This window comes from Dipodomys ordii, unplaced genomic scaffold (genome assembly GCF_000151885.1).
Source record: "Dipodomys ordii isolate 6190 unplaced genomic scaffold, Dord_2.0 Scaffold32, whole genome shotgun sequence".
Taxonomy (NCBI): domain Eukaryota; kingdom Metazoa; phylum Chordata; class Mammalia; order Rodentia; family Heteromyidae; genus Dipodomys; species Dipodomys ordii.
The window spans coordinates 9,240,788-9,265,995 of record NW_012267248.1 but is presented as its reverse complement, the minus strand read 5'-3'; the positions used below and the strand labels follow the sequence as shown (position 1 = coordinate 9,265,995).

The 25,208-nt window shown below is 37.7% G+C and overlaps 1 protein-coding gene across 1 annotated transcript in view; it reads left to right on the top strand.

Moving 5' to 3' along the window:
* Ofcc1 (orofacial cleft 1 candidate 1) overlaps positions 1 to 25,208 on the top strand; it is a 262,066-nt gene that overhangs the window by 147,854 nt on the left and 89,004 nt on the right. The window contains 1 exon segment of the mRNA XM_013016629.1: positions 24,906 to 25,103. Coding sequence (XP_012872083.1) covers positions 24,906 to 25,103 — 198 coding nt within the window.

The following is a 25,208-nucleotide window of genomic DNA, read 5'->3' as shown; positions in this document are numbered from 1 at the left end:
CTCTCAATGAGTTAACTTCCTCCCCTCAGACTTCACCTTTTAAATGTCCCACCACCATGTACCATGCAACATCACCACAGTGGAGACCATGTTTCCCACATGTGAACCACAGGGACACATTCAAATTCTATTGGACCATAGTGCATGGTAAGTAGTGAAGGAGAATGTCCAAGCTCACATAATCTGATGACCAAGTAGGGGTCCATCCAAGGAGAGAACACAGCTGTTTGGATATTAATATTTCTTTTTTAAAAAAATTTTAATTGTAAAGATACTGTACAGAGGGGTTATAGTTACATGAGTAAGGTAATGAGTACATTTCCTCCTGAGCATTGTTACCCCCACCTTTGTTTTTCCCCAGTGAGAAATCTGTAGTATGACATTGCAGTTGCTTTAACTGCTCCTGCATATGTTATATACTCCAAATAATTCAGGGGGGGATGTTTTTAAATTTTTATTCAACAAATAGACAATAATCATAGCTTGGACCTGTTGATTATGTCTTTTATCCATACAGGATATTTATTCATCTCCATAAACTACCATGGACTATTATGGTGTATTCACCCTGGCAGGCTAAACGCTTGTTTACCAAAGCTTTCTGTCAGCTTTTACACAAGTATTTCCATAGCTCTTCTCTTCTTGTGGTATTAAATCTTTTAAATTAATCCAAAAACATGTTCAGTTTGAATTCTGTGACACTAATTCTTCTTAAGATATTCCACAAAATATCCTAGGAAGACTTTCTCTTTTTTTTTCCAGTATGTACTCAAGATAATACAAATACACTTTTTCTCTTTTTTGGTGGTACTATAGGCTGATGCTAAGCAAGCATTTTCTTTTTGTTAATTAACAAAATAGTTTTGAAATAGTTTTGTGTCGGGACACAGGGGCTATCTTTGGATAGTGATCCTTTTACCTGCACTTCCCTATAGCTATGATGATAATGTGCACCACTTCATTGGCTACCAACTTTATGAATATTTTTAATTTTTTAAAAAAATTTTTTGTTGGTCATGGGGCTTGAACTTTATGAATATTTTTGTGTGAGCTGATTTGTTTATAAGAGGCCAATGAGTACCTGACAACTATACTAGGGTTCTCCAGAGAAATTGGATGGTTATGTAGACACACATATTTATTTATATGTATATAAGATATAAATTCACATCTATGTATGCAAAAGGATTTACTATAAGGAATTGGTTCATACACTTCTGAAGGCTCATGAAATTCTGGAGGCCAAAGATGTCATTATTTGCAAGCTAAAGATCCAAGGAAGACAGTAATATAATGAAGCTGATACAAAAGCCTGGGAACCAAAGGAACAAATGTAAAACCCTAAGGACAAAAGAAGATGAGATGAGATGTTCCAGATGAAGCAGTAAACCAGATGATAAAAAAGAGTGGTTTATCCTTTGTTCTCTTTGTACTTAGGCTACCTACAGATTGACAGAAGCCCATCTACGTTAAGAAGGGCATTCTACTGAGTTTCATTCAAATGTGAATTGCTCTGTGAAATACCCTTACCAACAGCCAGAAGTATTATTTAATCTAGGCAATGTATGGTCTAGTCAAATTGCACATAAAATTAGCCATTAAGAGATGCTTCATATCAATGGATGGGCCATATTCATTGGTGGTATTATCTTCCATACTCACAACTCAATCCCCCTAAGATACCCAGCAATTATTACAATACTGACAAAACATGGTGAATACTTGCCATTTTTATAAGTGGAAAAGTATATGAAGATCTTTTACATGACATGATTAAATGTTTGAAGTTTAGGTTTTATAAATTCTGTTGCTGATACTCAATATACTTAGCATTTTTTCGCTGTACATTGCCAAATTTTGTAAATTCTTGGCTTCTCATTATGATCACTTGAATTCAATATGATACACCATATGCTAACGTTTCCAGTACATTGTGATTGCCATGCTTTGTCAAGATGGCACTTCCTTGTGTAAGAATCTGAACCTTCTGTTATTGACTCTGATTACTATGCTTTGGTGTAAATCATTGCCTTCTGGAAAACTTGGTTACTACAGACATGACCAAAATGACAACTAGTAAGTTCTCTTGTTAATGAATGCAAAGCTAATCTCTGTGACATATTTCTATTCATTTCTATGGGTCATTGCAAACTATAATTTGGGCTCCTCAAAGTCAGTCACTAAACATCTTTCCATGACCTGTCACCCTACATGTAAGGCAATTTGTCTGAAAAGAGCACTCATAAACCAAACTGGTAGAATAAATCATTTTTATACAAGAAATTTAATTATTTATAAAGTTTATATTTGTGAGTAGTAATTACAAAGATAGATCTTTCCAGGTCTCAAAACTCCTTTATCTGAGTGATCAGTAATACCTGGTAATTGCTAAAGTTCCTCTGTATTCTCAATCTCAGCATTTTTATATTGAGGACTTCACAATTTGTTTAACATGGCAGAATTTTTTTTTCATTTATTCTTTTCAAAATGTAAATTTCCAGACACTATGCTAATGGACATCTACTCTTTGCTTTGCCTCAAAACAACAGCTTTGAACATCAGGCCATTAAAGTTTAGGACTGAAACTGTCTACTGGTAGTACTTTATAAGCTGGCCTGATACTTTTTCTTTCAAAATACAGAATTAGACTCCTATGCTGTTGGACTCCCTTCAATGGGGAGATGTATCATTACCCAATGCAAAGAATCTATCCTTAATCACTATATGACCATAACTTGTTACCTCCCTTCTATATGCAAATACACTCACTTAATGGATCTTATTCCATTATGTCATCAGGGTTCAGTCAGCTAAAACCCACATCGCCTGACTCAGCATTAGATCTGAATTAAGCTTTCTATATGCAGCTTCTCATGTAGAGTTCCTTTTGATACAGGGAATAGTAAATTAGAGAGCTAGTTAGCTAAATCCTCTCCAACCCATCACTACCACACACACATGACAGGATAGACATGATACACCTTCTCTTCGTAGGACGAGGCACAAGAGACAGTTACTATTCCATAGCATTTCTGAATAGCACACACTCAAGTCACAAAGGTGATTCTGAGGGAAAATGTCATGGCTGGAGTTCAGTGACATTCCCTGCAAGTTGTTGCCAGGCCCCTGTCCTTTCCTGCTCTTATGCTCTTGTCCCGCCCGATTCGTGGTGCCACACAAGGGCTGACTTCCTGTTTGATAAGAAATTGCTCGTGTCAATTGCTAAGGAACCTTACTTTGCTTCCTGATCACAGGAAAATGGGGCCATAAGCTGTTTCTTGTGTTTCATTTTGTTTTTTAATATCTCTCTTTTATGCTTTTACTATATTGGTAAAAGTCCCTTGAAAAGTTCATGCACCAGACTAAGTGTAAGTGCTCCATTAGACTCAAATAAAAGCAACACGGTCATTCCTTTTAAAAAAAATCAGCCAGTTCTGTTTCAGGCGAAAGGTCAGCGTGTTTGAGGACAACATCTCTAAGATTCTCATTGTCTTTTTGAGGGTCCCAGCAGATGCTGTCTTAAATCATTTTCAAGTCCTAACAAAGGAGCCTCTAGCTCTACTCTTTATCCTTTATTCTGGAAACAGTTCTCACTGGGAGAGCTTGTGCTGGCTGAAGAGATAGGAGTGAGAATTTTATTGACTAACCCAGAAAGTCTTAGCTTTTTATATTTCCAAATGGAGTTCTTTCTTTAGCTCTTGTCTTTCCGTACCTTCTCATACAGAGCTAAAAGCCTCTAAACTGTTAAGTTCTCTTTTTTTTCTTTTCTTTTTGCCAGTTCTGGGGCTTGAACTCAGCGCCTGAACTCAGGCACTGTCCCTGAGCTTCTTCTGCTCAAGGCTAGCACTCTACCTCTTATGCCACAGCGCCACTTCTGGCTTTTGCTGTGTATGTGGTACTGAGGAATTGAACCCAGGGCCTCATGCATGCTAGGCCAGCACTCTACCACTGAGCCATACTCCCAGCCCTGTTAAGTTTCCTTTTTTTGTCTAAAGCCCTCCTTATCTAGAGATACAAATACTTTTATGTCTGTTTTCTACTGTCTAAATTACTGTAGGTGATGCTTTCCCAAATCAGTATAATCCCATGCATTATGGAGAACAGTATCCTCTAGCAATTTTTTCCAGGCTTTTCCCTTCTGCTAAAAGTTTTTCTGACACACTTGCATGATTCTCCTATTAATCCATGCCCAAAGTCAGGAGTTTTAAGCTTTTCTTATGACAGTATGACAGTACTGCACAACACGGTTCTGATATTTTTAAACGGGTATTTGTATTAAATAACATGCCATTTTGTTTACTCACTCTAATGCAGGGGAATCATTTGAGCTAAGCCTATGGGCAGTTCTATGAGACTTTCCTGGGACCTTTTAAGAGAGAAATTAGTACAATTTGGGGATAATTCTAGTCCAAAACTTTACAGGGAAAGATTCTAGGACATATAGTGCTTGGCTTATTGAAGTTGACACCCAGCAAGGGAGAGCACGGAAGTTTCCTGGGAAAACAAACAAACAAAAAACAAACATGTGTTCATCAAAACCACAACAAGATTTACAAAATACAGATCAGACTCATTCCTACCACATAAACACAGTTAGACAGATCCAGAATTATTTTGCTCCATTTACCCTTACCTGTTCAAGGTGAGGAGTTTGGTAGACAACTTGAACATTATCATAAACAACTTTGATTGAAATTGCAGTTTGATATTTCCATTGGAAAAAAAAACTTGAAGACTATTATTTTTTCTTCTAAAAATCATGAACTTTCCAAACTTTGGACCTGATAAGCACGCTGTTTGTCAGTGGGACACAATAAGCAGCCAGAACTCCCAGGCAAGAGATACATATTCATCTCTTATTTCATTGTTAACCTTTGCTCCACTGAACACACAACAAGATTGTACTTTCCATGGCTGTGTCTTAACCGTTTTTTAATTTCAATTGCTGCTGGAAGCATTGCATTGGAAATGAGACACTTTTAGTACTTCATTGATGGTTGATTTATTCAGCCCTCTTGCGTACAGATACAGTGTTACTACAGTGCATTTCTTTGTGATGGAAGCTGCGACCAACTTCTTGAGTGTTCTTGGCAATTCAGTGGCTAGAATTGGCCATGCCAGCATTAGTGCCTGGGGCATTTGGATCCTTGCTTTTCATTAAGTAGGAGAAGACAGAAGAATAATTCGCAGGCTTCTTTACCAAAATGGTTTGTGAATATTGTTTTCTAAGAAAATCAGCTAATTCCATGAACAATTTTCCTTGAAAATCTCTGGGACATGCTTGAAATTCCTAAATAAATGCCAAGGACTGTGTGTATGTGTGTGTGTGCATGTGGTGTGTGTGTGTGTGTGTGTGTTGGTCTTGCGGTTGAACTCTGGGCCTAGGCGCTGTCCCTGAATTCTTTAGCTCAAGCCGAGCATTCTGCCACTTGAACCACAGTGCCATTTCTGGTTTTCTGGTGGCTAATTGGAGATAAGAGTCCCATGGACTTTCCTGCCAGGGCTTTGAACTGTGATCCTCAGATCTCAGCCTCCTAAGTAGCTAGGATCACAGGTATGAGCCACGAGTGCCCAGCTAGGATTTTTTATATGTTGTGTAATTTCTAGGAAACAACCTAACTTTGGTTTCTTGAAATACTCCAAGATCCTCAACACACTTATAAAAAAGTGATCTTTAAAAATATGTTGGTTTAAAAATATAATTTCTTGTTGGGCGCTTGTGGCTCTTGCCTATACTCCTTGCTACTCAGGAGGCTGAGATCCGAGGATTGAAGTTCAAAGCCAGTTTGGGCAGGAAAATCTATGAAAGTCTTATCTCCATCTAACGAAGCAAAAGTCAGAAGTAGAACTGTGGCTCAAGTGGTAGAGTACCAGTCTTGAGGGAAAGGCCTAAGCCTTGAGTTTAAACCCTGATTCTGGCACAAAAAGCAAAGCAAAATAACAAAAAGGTGATCTTCACATGGTTTGGGGGACAGTTATTGGATCATTTTTATGATTTTTTTTTTTTTTTTTGCTGGTCATGGGGCCTGAACTCTGAGTCTGGGCCCTGTCCCTCAGCTCTTTAGGTCAAGGCTACTACTCTATCACTTGAGCCACAGCGCCACTTCCGGCCTTTTCTGCTTATACAGTACTGAGGAATTGAACCCTGGGCCTCATGCACGCAAGGCAAGCACTCTACCACTGAGCCACCTTCCTAGATTTTTATGAAATTTTTTAAATGCTAAGTTTCTCAGAATGTTTTGCTACTTGAAATAATTGGTTTTATTTTTCAATGTATTCAGGATTTTAAAGGAAGTGGACTCTTGGGTCTAAATAAACCCATTAATAATTTTTTCTTCTAGCAGTTATAATAAAAATTTTAGTTGAGGTTAAGCTCTCCCTATTTATTCCCTTCAATAATTAAAATAGCATACTTATTTGTAGATAGTTTTAGAAGAGATGCCTGAGTAATTTACATCTGTTTACTGTTTCAGCAACATTTACTATATTCATATCCTCATTTGTTGAGTATTTTGTGCTATTCTTCTTATGTTAAAAATTAGCTGGAAAGCCAGGCACTAGTGGCTCACACTCAGAAGGCTCATATCTGAGGATTATGGTTTGAAGCCAGCCCAGGCAGGAAAGTTTGTGAGACTTTTATCTCCAATTAACCAGAAAACATCCATACATAAGATGCAGTAGAGTGCTGGCCTTGAATAAAAACCCTAGCATGAACACAAGGCCCTGAGTGCAAGCCCCGCAGTACCTTCCCCCTCAAAAAATTAGCCAGAAAGAAAAAGGGTTATCAGTGTAAAGCCACAGAATAGACACCTCTCTGGAAACAGCTCGAAGACACTGTGAGTGCTTCTCCCCTGGAGATTCTGTGATCCTCTCGTAAACAGATCTACCTCCCCATCTTGAGCATACTTGTAGACACTCAGTCAAGGCTTATCAAATTGTGTTGAGTCCATGAGTCTACTGCTTTGGGTTATAATTGAGACTTATTATAGTCTGATTATAGTTATATCATCTTCCAGATTTTCCCTCACAAGTTCTCAGTTATGTAGTATTCCTGTTTTAGAGGTGGTTGAAGCTCTTGTCCAGAAGAGACTAGTCTGCCTTCCACCATCATCTCTGGTAAATGGCTAACTGTGTCATCCTGACTGCTGCTTACACCTAGATCTTTCCATACTGTAGACAGAGAAGTTGAAAAGCTTTACAAAAGGCAATTCATATAATCGTTTCCATTTTCTTAATATTTCAAAACCCAACCTACATATGTTGTGATCACATCATATGACACCCATACAAGTGGTAGTAGTTTACATATTGACCCTTCAGACACAATTTCAGTGTTGTTATTTATATTTTCTATCAGCAGCTGTCTGTAATGGTGCACTTGTCAATATTGGTGCCTATATGTATGGCCCTAATTATGGCTAAGTATTACACCGTGCTTTCTAGATATAGCATTTAGTATGATTGCCAGGATTATTTGTTTATTCATGTCTTTAAAAAAATTAAACCAGACTGAAAAAAGTCTTGTTTTAGAGGAAAGTTGTTTTTTTTTTCTTTCAAGTGTTTAATTTTGGAAGCTCTTAACAGTTAACTCTGAGTGTATAAATTCTGAGAAAGAAGCACTATAAGCACTATACTTCTTTCTCATGAGATACACATTCATTAGACTAGAACGTATAGATTAGATTTTTTTCTTTTTTAAAGAAATATGTAATTCAATACATTAACTATAAGTGCCTATGTATGAAGTCTTTTCACAACTTTTCTTCTCTCCTTAGAAACTATTTCTTCTCTCTGAAGAAAGCTGGAAGGCAGTTAGATCTGTCTTTTTCATCTCTTACCTTAGATTTGTCTTGTCCATATATGACCTCTCTCTTCACTGATCCCTCTTCTTTTTTGGTTAGAATCCCCAGACTTTTATTCTTTTGACAGTCTAAATCCTCCTCGCACTTCAAAGCCTACTTCAAGACCATTTCATTTCCCTGTCAGATGGTCCCTTCCTTGTTTTTTTGTTTTTTGTTTTTGTTTTTTGGTTGGTCGTGGGGCCTGAACTCGGCCTGGACAGTGTCCCTGACTCTTCAGCTCAAGGCTAGTGTACTACCACTTGAGCCATAGCACCACTTCGGGCTTTTCTGCTTATGTGGTGCTGAGGAATCAAACCCAGAGCCTCATGCATACAAGGCAAGCATTCTACTACTGAGCCATCTTCCCAACCCCTTTACCTGTTCTTCACAGGACTATTATTTTTATTTGATGATGATGATTGTAACTGTGATATACAGAGGGGTTATAGTTACATAAGTCAAGTAATGAGTACATTTCTTTTTAGGCAATATTACCCCCCCCCATTTTTTTCCATTTTCCCCCTCCAGATTCTCCTACCCCGCAAGTATTATAGTTCATTTCCAGCAGTTTCTAGTGAGAGTCACTGCTGAATTGATTCCCCCTTTGTCCCACATTTTCTGTGCTTCCCCTTTCCCCTCCCCAAATCAGATAAACTTAGAACAAGACAAAGGATACAGAAATAAAAAGCAGCAACCAAAGGGAGAAAAACAAAGAGAGAGAGAGATAAAAAACAAGAACAAAACAGCAATGAAAAGCCTATTGTTCCACTTCTTGGAGTCCATTCTGATAAGCATCATTTTATATGATCATATGCACATAGTTACTGAGCCCTTGTGATCCTCTTCTGAGACTATCCTCCTCTGGTCTCAATGTGTGAATGTTTATAGTCCTGTTTAATTAATCATGGCCAAGTGTAATTTTTGTCTTTTTCTATCCATTGCATTTACTTGTAGATTTATAAGCACCTTCTAATAGGACTCTATTCACTCTGAAATTTTAGAACTTTCCAGTTGGGTGATGCTATCATCTCTCTGGCTTCTCCTCAGGAAGGGGAGAGGAGGACAGAGAGTTTACAGTCCTTCCTCTCTATCTCTGGAAGATTGCTTCTAGGACAAATGTCTGAACATATAAGGCATGATATATGTAGTTATGCATAGACGTAATGTATGTATAAGTATAGATGAGGTAAATTCCTTAGGTTGAATGTCAAAGTATTTGCATGTAACATATGCAGATTGTGTTATATGCTTTAAATCATCCTCAGAGGACTTATAATACCAAATAAATTGGAAACATGGCATAAATATTTTTATACTTCATTGTTCAGGGAATAGTAACAACAAAGCTTTACATACGCAGTACAGTTTTGTGGCTAATACTTTGTACCTGTGCTTGGCTAAACTCACAGAAGGGCCACAGACACAGAGAGCCAACTGTACATTTTGGCTCTATTTCTCTCAGTGCCTAAAACAGTGCAATGGCTGAAAGGATTCCTAGCATATCTGACTACATTCCCACTTACAAAGGGAGGACTATTGCTCCAACTAATTTTGTAGTTAGACCCAACTTCCTCCATCTGGCTATTTGTTTCCACGCTCTGCAGGCTGGGAGCTGCCATAGCTGATTCCGGCAGAGCCGGGTGCTTCCTTGGGGAGCTTAGGGATTCAGAGGAAATATGAATCCACATTGGAAGCAAAGAGAGCACTACCGGCCAGGCAGTGTAAGCAAATGGCACTTGTTATTTGTTAATCCTGTACAATTAACACTGACGTGAGGGAAAATACAGTTTGCAGGGCTACAATGTGATCATAACATATCCCAGGAAATCTGTCGGATTTAATCGCAGGTGTGAAATTAACCAATGCTATTTTCATAAATGTTATAATTAACCCAGATTTCCAGCAAGAGGTCTTTAAGGTTCTAGAGAATTCTCTGTAGTCCTCTTTGCTCATGTATTTACTTCTGAAACGGTGGGCGTTCCCCCGAACAGATTTTTTTTTTTTTGACCTGCTCCTTATTCTGAACAAAGTGGCAAATTCCAGAGCTGTGTTTGCTTATTTATGGCTCTTCCTCTTTTGTTCCTGTGTTTTGAAAATGTGTGTTGCAGGTTTTCCTGACTTTAATTTTGCTTCCAGTAAAAGCTTTGTTGTATTTGCCACTTAAGAATGCAGAATTTATTATTATGTGCTTAAAGCAATCATTTAACACTGACATTTTAAGTATGACAATAATCCAAGTAATTGTCACCCATTCCGTTAACTGAAAACATCTTTACTTCCTGAGACAACTAATTATAATGCAGTGTTACCATCTTTTAATTGTAGTCATGTTTGTTTTTGTGTTTATTTTGGTGTAGGCTGTCTTCAAGGACATCCCTAGTTTCACACTTGGCAATCTGCCTTCATTCTCTCTTTCATGCTTTCTGGAAAATACATGAAAACACAGTGGCAATGATTTGGAAAGAAAACAAGAAGATTTTCATTTATAAGCTTCTGACTTCAGGCTGCCAGGTTATAAACTATTGTTTAAAGTAGTCTAATCAAATGCTATATAAGTAAGATTTTGTTGTAAATGTGCCCAAAGAGTCTAGAAGATAATTTTGTATTTCTCAGGTTCTATTCTACTACCTGACTGCTTATAGATGGAGAAAGGCATGATTACTTTTTTGGTTTTGTAAGATTTGAGTTCAAATTCTCATGGCTTTTACCCCCCAGAGACTCTCTATTATGATTTAAACAGAAATTCTTGAGCTGTTCCTTTATTTTGAAAATACTCTCAATTTAGGAATTTTTAATTTCCCAACATAGATGCTTTCCTCGGAGCTCATTTAAGGGGTAGTGAGGGAGTTTTTATTCACATGTTCTTATTATATTATTTCCAACTTTTCATTTACTATATTTTACCCTTAAATTACCCAATGAACTGTCTTGTTTTGCTTCATGTTATTTGTTTACCAAACTGAACCTGATAGTGTCATAGATATGAGGAAGAATGGAGGAAACAGAACATTCCACATAATAACAGAGTTTCATCATTTTTTAAACATAAGTGCATATACCTTGTCTATGATCTTTTCTAGACAAAGAAATCCTAATACTGTGACTTACTGCTGAACACACATGCACATACGCACACTCACATGCGTGCATGTGCACGCACACACACACTTATCACAGTTTTGTTGAGAAAGTGATTTTGCTAGGAAATTTCATGGCAACCTCTCTAAGTGACAACTGTTGCTCATTATGTGTACACTCTGCCCTTAAGAATTATCTTATCACCTAACAAACACACATATGCAATATCAACTCCAACCCCAACATTCTAATCAATAAACAAGTCCATTAGTCCCTTATCTCTGCTATCCAGCTGAAGGATTGTCCTGAATATTTCAAACAAAACTAGCAAAAACTTAGGTTCTTTGGCCTCCTGACTTTTAATTACTTGAGTGACAGCACCAGAGTAAATGGGATGATGGTCTTGCTCTCGTTCTTATGATGCTTTTCAACTCACTCTCGTTTGGTTTATTCAGGACATTTTCAATGAAGGCCACTGTTTATTAAAGGTTTTGTTAGATTTTTAGAAATTAAATATGCTGCAAAGTAAGTTTTAGTAAATAATACCTAAATTATAAATAAAAGGGAAAAAATCTTCTGAATAGTATTGGCTAAAGTAATCTAGACTTTATTGTTCTCAGGTAACAAAGTGTGTGTAAGAAGGCAATTGCTGGTTGTGTTGTTGTTGCTTAGCTATGTCAGAATTCTCATTCTGCTTCCTGTGGTTCCGTCTATCATTCAAGATTTCAGAACCTCTAACTAGCAAGGTCACAGTTAAAGTCAAGAAAAAGATCAGTGGGGAATGAATCCTCTTGTTTCCCGCTTATACAATGGATAGCTTTCTCAGAATCTCTTCACAAATCTATACCTTGTATCTTGTTCAATATATAGTCATATAGCCACTCCTGATCCTAGGAAAAGATAGAAACAGAAATATCTAGATTACTGTTGCCTTTCTGCGTAGAGATTTGCAAGAGATAGTTGGAATAGAAACTGCTTCTGAGTAGTCAACTAGCCATTGCTAAATGGTCAGTGGAAATATTATCATTCTTATAATTAAATGCTTTGTGTTCATTACCAGAAAATAGGTTCTCTATTCTAGTCTTTACCACAGTATAGCATATGTTGATTTTATATATGAATTGGTCTTACTCAGGATGGGCCATTACTAAAATATCAGGCTGAATCTCTTAAGTAATTATTTTTACCCTCAATTCTACATACTGGAAATTCAAGATCAAGGTACTGGAAGACTGAGTATCTGGGAAAGGCTTTATTTCCTATTCATAGATGTCTGTCTCTTGATTTTATCTCACATGGCTGGATGAGCCAATCCTAGTCTTTTTTTTTTTTTTTTTGCAGGGACATGGAATTACTTCATGGGAATTCTACCTTCATGATCTCATGAAAGCATACTTACCTATCAATCCCCTATCATTCCATTAGGGATTGGATTTTAATGTAAGAATTTAAGGGGATGTGTGTACATCACCTTTATAATAACAATAAAAAAATAAAAAATTAAAAAAGAATTTAAGGGCACAAAGGCATAGTTTGTAACAGTAGTGTGTGTGTGTGTGTGTGTGTGTGTGTGTGTGTGTGTGCTGGTCTTGGGTCTTGAATTCAGAGCCTGGACACTATCCTTGAGTTTTTCTTGCTCAATGCCAGCATCTTACCACTTAAACCACTGCTTTACTTCCAGCTTTGTGGGTAATTAATTGGAGATAAGAGCCTCAAGGACTCTTGGAGTTGGCTTCTTACCGCAATCCACAGATCTCAGCCTCCTGAGTTGTTAGGATGACATGTATAGCTACCAGTATGCTGCTTTGTAACATATTTTTTTTGGTCAAAATGACAATTTTGTATCTAAATTAAATCAAAAACAAAAACGAAGAAATGGCTAATGATAGAATACTGAGAAAGGGTATTCTTCTGGTTTCAGGTATGGCTGGATTAAGATACTCAGTTGTTTGGTGCAGAGTATTTTTCTCCATGGTCATACTGTAGCACAGAGCCATCGCTGGTTCCCCCCCCATCTGTCTCAGCTGATAATGGAGATGACTTAGTGACCACTAGGCAGTCAGGTAGCACCTACAGCATGGATGCAGTGGATCAAAGGATGACTTGCACCACCTGAGAATGGAATCATGCAAGATTCCATCATGCTATTTCGAATGGCACACCATCTAAACTCATAAGTTGTTACCTTCTGCAAATTTCCGTCTGATATGTTTTGATCATGGTGGACTGTTTGTAACTGGAACGACAGAAAAAAAAATCATGGATCACTGCGACTATTCTCTTACAAGTCGCAAATTCCCTGACGGAGAGACTAAAAAGTAAATTGACAAAAATAACTATTTAATATCAGTCAATTTTCTATTATAATACATCTTGGTTGCTGGCACGGTGCATTGAAGGACCAAATAGCATGAGGGCAGAAATGAGATTTATGTATCAGCCTAACGATACCGGTTTCTACTCCCTTCAATCTATACTAGCTGCTGCTATCAAATATCTAATCCATCATCAAGAGAAATAAATGCTCAGAGACCAAATCGGACAATTGGTAGACTACACTATGTTTTTTTCCACCTTGGAAGAGATAAGTCAGCTTGATGGGAATCAACACACATTCCAGATCCAGAATACCATTTATTGCCAACTGGACCATGGCCAGGATAATTATCTGAAAATTTACCAAGTGTTTGATCATTAACTCAGAAGTTTTGCAACACTGCTCCAGAGCATTGTAAGAGACAAAGAAGATGCAGCTGTGGACATGGGAGCTGCTAATTTTGATATACTTCCCGCCACCCAGATACTTACAACCTGGATATACAGATGAAATGAGGTGCCGGCTTGAAATGTCACCCTGGGAAGATGAGGAATTAGATCTACTGGAACCATACTATGCTGTGCCTCCTCCGTACATAGAACAATTGGGAGTTCAGAGATGAAAGTAGATATGACAATCACTTGGAATTCCTCCTAGTGATAGTGCTTGGAGAATTTGTATTTCCTGACCCAACAGCTTCGGTCTGTGTAATTCTACAGGTCTTGCTTTCCTGAGGGGAACCATTCTCATCTCTTGACCCGGAACTTTAAACCAGAGGCACCATCAGGTTACATCAAGTTCCTCTGCCAGAAGAAGTGTCATTCTTGGAACATTTTGACAATATGTTTTAAAAAAAAACCTCCTGTTTGTTTCTTTTCCCAGTATTGAGGGTCAAGCTCAGAGTCTAGCATATGTTAGCGAAGTACTCTATTACTAAGCAACACCCTGAAAATGGTTTTTGGAAGAATAGGTATAAGAAAATCATTTATAAAAATATCCTTCAAATATGACTATGAAGATGCGAAATTATTTATAAAAAGGCAACTACTATTTGAATATTTTATAGAGGATTTATTTTTTTATTTTTGGCTTATGAAAGTAAAAGCTTCCTGAATATCTTCTACCAACAGTATGCTATGTTCACAATGAAACAGGTCAGCTTCTAATTTCCTCTCCTGATCATAAATTTGTGACATTCTAGCTCAGTTCTGTACTGTGTGTGATCTATGGTTCCTTTGGAATTGTGGCTTAAAGGTTACATTTGTTTGCCTAGGGCAAAGGGCTCAGCAAAGGAGACATCATGGTAAGTCTATTTCTAGAAACGTCCTCTAATATTGAGCTTTGCGTAGATGTTCAAATGTGTGTGAACATATGTATTGATACAGAGACTCAAAAATTATGTCGAATGGACTTAATTAGCTCCTTGCTTTCTAGATTTCCTCAGAGCCATCAACACAAATTAGTTTTTATAATGAATGACTAAATAAAACAACTCCGGATTAAATTAGAAAGGGAAAGAATTAATACCTTACTTATCTCATTGCATTAAGTTATGTGGATGTATTTCCCTCTATTTTCAATATTTATTTAGAATTTTATAAATAAGTTACAGATTAGTAATTGCTAAAACTTCTCTTGACAGAAATGGAAAAATTTGGACTTGATTTTTATAGCAAGAACATGTCTGTAAGCAGTGCAGATGGTGAAATTTAGATTATTTTTATTTTAATAAAATACTATCAATATTATTATCATTACTGACGATAGTGATAAAATAAATGTATTTTCTAAGTTTGAGTACTTACTGCAAGACAAATACAAACTAATAGTATGGTTTATGCTCTTTTACATTTCCCATCACTCATCTTTATTTTTTTCTTTTTTAAATTTTTTCTTTTTTCTTTTTTATATTGTGAAAATACTGCCACCACTAATCTTTAAAATAGGCAATGTTTTAAAGAGGTCAAATATTTTATTCAGGTGCACATAGCCTCTTTGCAATGGGTACTTTTAAAGTAAGTCATTACAAATTTTTTTTTTTTTGGGTCCGGTTGTGGGGCCTGAACTCTGGGCCTGGGCGCTGTCCCTCAGCTCTTCAGCTCAAGGCTAGCACTCTACCACTTGAGCCACAGCACCACTTCCAGCTTTTCTCCTTTTGCTTATGTGGTGCTGAGGAATTGAACCCAGGGCCTCATGCATGCAAGGCAAGCACTCTACCACTGAGCCACCTTCCCAGCCCCAATTACAAAATTTGTCATGTAGTTTTCTTTTTTTTGTATTGTGTGTTGGTACTGGGACTTGAACTCAGGGTCTGTGCTTTTTGCTTGGCTTTTTCAGTCAAGGCTGGCACTCTAGCATTGAGCCCAGCTCCATTTTTGGCTTTTTAGTGGTTCTTCGGAGATATGAGTCTCATGAACTTCCTACCTGGGCTGGTTTCAAATTGTCATTTTTAGACCTCAGTGGATTAGACAGGTTTACAGGCAAGAGCCGCTGGTGTCCACCTATATCTTTCTTTTGATACACATCGAATGTATATATCACTGAGTAAAACACATGGCTTATGTGCATTTTCATTTCAAATCATTTCAATGCAAATCAGTTAAATGAAAACCTTCTTGTACAGTAGTATGAGTTGCTCACATTACAGAAACTGACCAAACGAGGAAGTAATGCCTTAGAATTCTTACTATCATTTGCTTATGGCTCTCCTAATATGTTCTCTTTATCAATTTACCTTGAATTTGTTTGTTTGTTTGTTTGTCTATTGTGGGGCCTGAACTTTGGGTCTGGGCGCTGTCCCTCAGCTCTTCAGCTCAAGGCTAGCACTCTACCACTTGAGCCACAGTGCCATTTCCAGCCTTTTCTGATAATGTGGTGCTGAGGAATCAAACCCAAGGCCTCATGCTTGCAAGGCAAGCATTCTACCACTGAGCTACCTTCCCAGCCCAATTTATCTTGAATTGTAACCGAATTAGACTGTTCTGTTGGGATGGCCTAATGTGAGAAGTGCAAATGTATTTGATCAGTCCACATTTTGCTAAGAATATCAAACTTAAATGCTATCCCCAAATCTGAGCATTACAGTGTACTCCATATACAACAATAGTTTGTTAACACTTGTTTAAAACCATATGTATACTACAACATATTCTCTCTCTCGTTTTCAATATACCTGGTATTTTCAGTGATTCAGGTTACATTTGCATTTTGGGACCTGTAAAGAAGGAGTCAAGATTCAAACTTGTATCTCAACTTCCAGCCTGTTTTAGCTCTGCCTTCCCTCACCCTTCTGTTGAGGCAGGTTTATATAAAGCTTGGTAAGCTCCTGATAGCATTCCTTTGGCTAATTAAACATTGAAATTTTGTTTTGGTTAATCTTGTAGTATATTGCTTATGTATTATCACACAGCTCATCAATGTAATTGTTTTCAAAGCTAACTGCTTTTCTATTATTGCCTCAGTTATTAATAAAACTTCCATTATGCATAAAGTACTTAGCTAGTTTCCCTTATGAAGTGCTTTGTAAACACTGTAACTAATTAGGCCAGGCAAACATCAGCAAGGTAAGTGCTCTCTTTCTTACTAATAGATTGAATACAAAGTTAAGTGACTTCCTAAAGCCAGAAGGCAAGGTGCTGTAATTGTTCAGTCCAGGAATGCCTTGTCCCAATTTCTCATATATCTTAATTAACATGAAGCAACAGTTCTGTTTACCCACATCCATCTGTAAGGAAATTTCTCTTGGAAAAGTAGGTGCATTCTATTATTGTACCCAGTACTTACAATTTCATACTGTTTAAAGAAAATTGTATTGAGCAATCAAGCAAAGTGAATGTTCTAAAACTTAGCAAACAAAAGATTTATTTGTAAAATGGCAGATTGTTCTGTGTGTGTTAGTCATCTGTGCTTCAAGTGGTGACTGTTTTGAAGTGTGCTTTTATTTTTCTTTTTTAATATATATTTTTTATTGTGAAGATATTGTACAAAGGGGTTATGGTTACATGAGTAAGGTAATGAGTACATTTCTTATCAAGCATTATTACCCCCTCCTTTGTTAACCCCTAAAATCTCTTCCCTCCCCACCTCTCCAACTCCTCCCTTCCCCCAACCCTGGGAGCTGTAAAGTTTATTTGCAACATCATCAGTACTGGTAATATTACCACTAAGATTTAGCAATTTTCAAAAATCTTTTAACTTAATTAGAGACATTTATTGTAAATTGAACTTTTTTGTAAATTATATTAAGTGACCAAATCGACCAAAGAGTCACAATATTGTGAGTGTGTGTGTGTGTGTGTGTATGCATGCTGGTCTTGAGGCAGGGCCTGGGCACTGTCTCTGAACTTCTTTTGCTTAAGGCTAGCACTCTACCACTTGAGCCACAGCTCCACTTCTGTTTTGTCTTGTTTTTTTTTTTTTTTTGCTGGTCTACTTCATCTAAGTGTCTCTCGGATTTGTCTACCTGGGCTGGCTATGAAACTCAATCCTCTGATTTCTACCATCTGAGTAACTTCGATTATAATTATCATTTGGTATCCATGGGGAATTGGTAATGGGATCTCTTACAGAAACCAAACTCCTTGGAGGATCCCCTTCCTTATATAAAATGTTATAGTATCTGTATAGAACCTACACACATCCAGCCATATGCTTTAAGTCTTGTTGTTACAGATTACTTACAATATCCAATAGATTGTAATGCTATGATGGCAATGGTAGTCCCTCTTGTAGATCAGAAAACACTGCTTTCATCTGAGCAGCTTCTAATTCTGCTTTGGGCTGAGCACTCCTGGTAAATTGTTACATGGACTAGCACCCTTCCTCCTCTGGAGTCTGAGTCCTGGCATTGCAGCCACTACAACCACACAGCCACTGTAATGTTCCCCAAACACAAATCCTAAAGATTTTCCCTGTCCTACCTGCCAAACACTCTAAGGGTTCTGAAGGTGCCTAGCTGGAGGCTCCACCCCTGGACATGGCATACAGTGGCCAGGTCCCTCCCTCAGCTCTGGCTTTCTACCTCCTCATGTCATACTCAGTCATGGTCCTTCCCCAGTTGGTTTTTTTCTTCAGCTAGTTCAATTTCTGGTTTGAGAAACTCAACTTTACTATTTTGAGGCCTGCAGGAAGATGGAGCTGCACCTCTCTGGAAACTTTCTTGCTGATCTCTCTCCATTGTCATTTGTCTGATTCCTCTTCACTTCAGAGAGCTCAGAGAGAAGTTTTCATTGACCCCATATGAGATAATAATGTGTCCTGTGTTTTCTTCTAGCACTTGATACATGATCATATCAAAGCACTGCCACAGCAAATCTCACACAGTATTTTAGGTAACCCTTCCTCTCTCCTCCTCCTCTTCCTCCTCCTCTTCCCCCTCCTCCTCCTCCTCCTTCTTCTGACTTAGATGTTCAAAAGGGTTACAATTTCATAAGTCAGTTTATGAGTACAGTGCTTCTTTGTCAATGTCGCCCCTTCCTATTCTTCCAGTTATGTAATTCTTTATTCATCTGTCTCTATCACTATACTAAAAATTCTGTGCAGGAATGATAATGCTGTTCCACAATGAGAATCTATACACTGTATTACTATCCTGTCGGTGCTGTGAAAAACTGTTCAGGCTATATTTATGCATTATAAGACAACTTGTAACTGGCAAGACAAACTTACAAGGTGATACAGCTTTATTATTATTGCAAAGTCCTGGAGATCTGAAGTCTGAAACCTATCTTATTGACTGAAATCAGGGGGTCCCGTAGGGCTTCAGACTTTCTGGAGAGTCTATGGAAAGTGTTTCTTTGCTTTATTCAGTTTCTAGAGTGTGTGCTCAATCCTTAGTAATCTATACCTTCAAAGGTGACAGATTTCAGCCAGGGCCTTCTCCTATTGCCATCGCTTATTGCGTTGTCTTTTCTGCTTCTCTCTTTCAATCTTTAGGGACCTTTATGTCTACACTAAATTCACCCAAATAATCTAGAAAAATCTCCTTATTTTAAGCCCTATTCTTTTGCAACTTCAATTCCGTCTTCTGCTAATTCACACAATTGCAAGCTCCAGAGATGAAGGCATGGTATATTTTCAGGGGCTCTCATGTGAGCTACTGAGTGAGTTAGTTGTATTTAATTGAACCAGCATTGCAAAGGAAGAAGCACTTGCTTTTGTTTGTTTGTTCTGCATTTTGTTTTGGCAGATTTCAGGGAAAGGTATTGACAATATTTTAGACTTTATTGGTCCTGAGGTTTCCTGTGACAGTGATTCAGTAAGTGATGACAAGGAGTCCTAAATGGAAAGGCAGAAAAATGCAGTTTGAAAGCTCTTTGTTACACTAATTGTGTTAATCTGGGGCAAGACACTGAAATGATTTGAGCTTTTGCTCTGCTTTTCAAAAGGTTTGAGAGGACATAATGAGGTCTTATCCAACAGAAGTCTGACATGGTCTGTGCATGGTCCTCAGCATCCTCGTTTTAGTGGTTATTTTAAATGCTGAATGAGCTCAGTTAAAGAACCACCTAGGATATACCTATATTCACAAAGCCTACAGATGAATGGCATGCAGTAGAAAATAAAGGTACCCGCATAAAATACTTATTGATAATCCTATTTTTTAGGAAAACTTAATCAAAATATGTTACATATTTGGTTACTCCAGAAGAGGAAAATATGGAAATTTTAGTGCCATCTATTGGTAATAATTTTAAACTAAAAATAAGTTTCTAGTTATTCAGTAATGAGTATTCTACACAAATTCCTGAGGATTTCTGCTCACCATAGAAGATGTATTTAAGGATGTATTTCATGCTTCTCCCCACCACGAAGGCAATTTTAGTCTTTTTTTCTCATACTATTATCATCACGCTGATGGATCATAGAAATCTCGTTTGATTTCAAGTCTCTATAAGGACTGGGCCTGAAAGGGGATATATGTATGTCATAGGAAATGTGGCTGAAGTTCAGAGAAATAGGTTTCATTTAATAGCTGAATAGTGGATGACCTCTCAATTCTTCTCTGCCTCTGGCGACTTACCCCGCAAGCAAGAGAGGAGCTGTCTGCATGAACTCAGGAGTCGCTGCTGGCCTCAATGTGATTTTGCAGTGATCTGTGTGCTCTATAGTTTCCTTCATAACCAACAAATCAATTCCCACTATACATATTACACAGCCCAGTGGCAGAGACCATTTATTATCCTTTTGATGCTCATGGTCTTTGTATGTAACCAAGAAAGATGACACAGGAAGGAAAGCGTGGTGGAAGTGTGGATGGACATATTCTACAATGGCACTGCATTATATAATGTGCCTTGTGTGCTTACAACAGTAAAAATATTGTCTCTTTCAAGACCATTTTGAAAGATGGAAGCAGAATTCTTTTGAATGAACGATGGTTTAAGAACAATATATGGAGAGACAGTTGCAAATGTAATACTATATAAGCCCACAATGAGATTTTAGGAACAAATTTGAAAGGATCATAAGAAAAGAACTGACATCTTTGTTACCATCTACGAACTGTTTTTAAAACTATATCTGACTAGCTTCGTTACATTAATGAACTTTAATCTCTTGTCATGATCTAATATCAGCTAAGTCTTTTAATTTCTAACTGAGCAGTATAATACTGTTGAAACTTCACAAGAAGAATAGATTCAAGATTTTTTTTCCTCTGAATTTCTGAATCCAAATGGCATAGTTTCTACTACTAATCAAATGAAAGCCAATTATTGAATTGTATTGGCAAGGAAGAAGATAAAGGAGCATTTTGCATTAGAGAGAAATGATAGCTAGTGAATATTTAGTGTTATCTGTCCCTAACTCAATGGTCTGACGAACAAATATGTGTTTCTGCGTGTGGGTAGGGACATTTCATTGGCAAAGCTAATGGTATGACTTTACAGAGGTTTCTCTATGTAAGTTCTTCAACTGCTGAGTCATTTGTGTTGACTGGTATGAGAACAAGAGAGGAAATTTGCAAAGGTCAAAGAAGCTACTGTCTTTTCAGTTTTGCATCATTTGAGAATTTCCAGGTTTTTGCAAACAACACAATAGCAAAGCTGCATTTGATTACCTCTTGCCTTTGAAGCAGCAAAAGCAATGACATAAGAATGAACTGAAGAACAGATCATGTGCAGGACATTTTGCTTCAGCAGTGTAGAAAGTTCTGGGTTTCATTTCACGTGATGGTAATGCAGTGAGGCATTCTGGGATCCTTCCATAAGAGACCTAGTGCCTCTGTATCACGTTAGCTAACCAAAACCCCTAGGGAATCTGCTTCCTGTTTCCTTGCTCCTCATTGGTGTAATTGAAAAGCACATGCTTGTACAAAGACTGGTTTGGGGTTAAGTGATGCTTCATGGGAAAATACAAAGAACAACTAAAAGAGACTGTCAGTTTCATACTGGGTGTTTCTTTAAGAGGTCTAAGAGGACCAAGAGGCTGCAGTCATGGTTGTGGGATTTCTTCTGCTTGTTGACATTCTATTGTCAGACTCATGTTTCCACAAGTTACCATCTCTTCCTTTGGCACAACTGTCATCAGCACTGACAGTCTTCAGAGGGTGATGAGCTTTCTTACGTAAAAGCTTCAGAGCATGCCCATGGATTCCATTTCTGTTTTTGCTCCCAAGCACTGCTGTGGTTCATCACAAAGTCGCTGAACTACTGCTCAGTCACTCATTTCTCTTTCAGTAATATGTTTATGATTAGAACTGGTTTCGTGTGAGGAATTGACTGAATTGTTCTAGGAAAAAATATTTCAAAAATAGAACTAGGAAAAATGAATCCAGGAATTTGGAGCCCCATTTTTATGAAGATTGATTCTTCATTTAATAGAACACGAAATATAGGGATGATTTTTTTATTTGTGCTGCTTCAATTGAATAAAGAGCATTTGCAAAGCCACACACACACACACATACATATATAAAATATAAAGCAAACATATCATTTCGACAGATTTTCTACATTTCTTGGATGTGCTGGAAGCCAGCCTATTGTAAAGCAGCACTGAAAAGTATTAGAAAAAAAGAAAGGCAGATGTAACAGATTATTTACTGTTTTGTGAGTATATCATCATTATAGCCATTATAACACTGTTTAAAATGTTTTCCATCTGTGACCTATTCATCATGCTGACCTGGGATGTGGATACAGTGACTATCTTCTTTTTCTATAAGGAAAGAGTTAAGACAGGAATTATATGTCAGCCAGGTCCTGGAGCTTTAAGACTCTATTTCATGGAAAATCTACATTTTGTTACCTCTGCCTGTTTAAGGAGAATGATTCCTGATTGCACACTTATTTTCAGGTAGCCTCTGCTTTCTCACAAAACTACAATTTAGATATTAGAATTCTCATTCATGCATCTTAATTGCATATTTATAACTCACTTTAATTCTGAATAGGAAACAAATGATTTCTAACATGTTGTAAGCAAATAAATCTCATCTGGGTAAAGAATGATACGTGTAGGCAGATGAGACCAGAAAGAATATCTTCTAGATTTTTATTTTTTCTAAAACCTAAACTCATTGTTATGTAACTGCAACCCTTCGGTACATCACTTTTATAATAAAATAAAATATTAGTTAAAAAGGGACGTGTTTCCATGTTTTTTAGTATATTTTTTATTGTAAAGATACTGTACAGAGGGGTTACAGTTACATGAGTAATGAATACATTTGCGTTGAGCATTGTTACCCTCTCCTTTGTTTTTCCCCAGCCATCCCATCCCTCCCCACCTCCCCAAATTCTCCCTTCCCCCACCCTGAAGTTGTAAAATTCATTTTCAACATAGTGTCTTCTACACCTCAGTGTTACAATGGGTCAGCCTGTATCCTTATTTCTGCATTTTGTTGTTGCCCTTCCCCTCCCCTAATTAGAAAAATGTATGTAAAAGATGGCAGAGCACCGACATCAAATACAGTGAAAATAGGAGTTATACCATCAGGGAAGAACGTGAAAAAGAAACAAAACAATCACATAATACATTATAAGTACATTAAAAACAACAGCAAGAAAGATAAAACCTCTTGTGTCCCTATCAGAATGGCCAATAGACACATGAAAAAATGCTCAACTTCTCTGGCCATAAAAGAAACGCAAATCAAAACAACACTGAGATTCTATCTCATCCCAGTTAGAATGGCTAAAATCAAGAACTCTAATAACAACAGCTGCTGGAGGGGTTGTAGCCAAAAGGGAACCCTACTGCATTGTTGGTGGGAGTGTAAACTTCCAACCACTTTGAAAGCAGTAAGGAGGTTCCTCAAAAGACTACACATATCCAGGCTCCTGTGGCTCACGCCTGTAATCCTAGCTTCTCAGGAGGCTGAGATCTGAGAATAGCGGTTCAAAGCCAGCCCAGGCAGGAAAATCTGTGAGACTCTTATCTCCAATAAACCACTAGAAAACCAGAAGTGGCACTGTGGCTCAAGTGGTAGAGCAGTTGCCTTGAGCTGGAGAGCATAGGTACAGCGCCCAAGCCCAGAGTTCAAGCCCCACAACTGACAAAAAAAAAGAAAAAAAAAGACTATACATAGAGCTCTCCCATGACCCAGCCATTCCATTTTTGGGCATTTATCCATGTTTCTTTTTAAAACTTAATTCCATAAGATATAACAGTTTACTACCTTAACCAAATTTGAATGTATAGTTTAGTGGTAAGGGTATCCATATTGCTATGTAACCATTTTCCAGAACTTTTTCATCCTGCAAACCTAAAACTCATTAAACAGTAGCTTCCTTGTTTTCTCTTTTAGACCTAAGAAACCACCCAACCATTTCCCACTCCTCTGATTTTTAACTATTATAGATATTTCATATAAGCTGAATCATGTAATATTTGTCTTTTGAGACAGTTATTTCTTAGCATAATATCCTCAAAGCACATTCCTTTAGTTTTTGGCAGAATTTCTTTCTTTTTTGTAGAGCTGAATAATATTCTATTGTATGGATACTGTGTATCTTCTTTTATTAAACAATGAGCAATTTTATTTTCTTCACAATCCTGGTCATTGTGATTAATGCAAAATGTACAGATACCACTTTTTTTTGTTGTTGGTGGTGGTCATGGGTCTTTAACTTGGGGCCTGGGCACTCTGTCCCTCAGCTCTTCAGCTCAAGGCAAGTAAGTATTCTACCCCTTGAGCCACAGCACCACTTCTGGTTTTCTGGTGGTTAATTGGGATGAGTCTCACAGACATTCCTGCCCTGGCTGGCTTTGAACCGTGATCCTCAGATCTCAGTCTCCTGAGTAGCTACAACTACAGGTTTGAGCCACTGGCACTGTGTGCAGATACCACTTGTAATGCTCTGGTTTCAATTCCTTTTGATATATATTTAGAAGTGCATTCTATGGACCATATGTACTTGGCTGTGTTATATGTAATTTGAGGGTAGATGCCATAGTTTTCCATAGTGGTAGCTTTTCATATTCCCATTAATAATACACAAGGATTCCTACTGCCCAATATTCTTGCCATTGCTTCTTATTTCTTGTTTTGTTTTTCAAATTAACTGTGTTAAAGGTTTAAGTTCATATCTTTTGAACCCAACGTTGTTGGAAATTCCATTCTATCTTCATTGTTGTTGCTGGAGCATTTCCTTTGGGGTGAAGCTAGAAGCCCAGAATTGATAGTGTTTTTCCTTTCTTTGTGGGCATGCTTCAGTTGCAGATAGTGCTGGACCCAGGGAACTTTTCAAGGGTCTTCATTTTGCACTGGTGACATTGTGTGCGGAGCTTGAGGTAGCCCAATGGCAAAGCCAGAGCTTCTGGTACATTATTCTGTTGATGGCTTCTGTCTGGCTCCTCAGGCTCTACCTGCATTACCTTGGCCAGTGGCTTTTCCTCCAGGCCATTTCCACTCCAGTTACAAAGTGAGTGCTTTCCCCTGAAAGTCAATGGAATGTATTTTCATCCTGATAAGGCAAATAAAAGTACAAAATCTCTCTCCCATCCTTTTACGAGAGACCTGTATTACA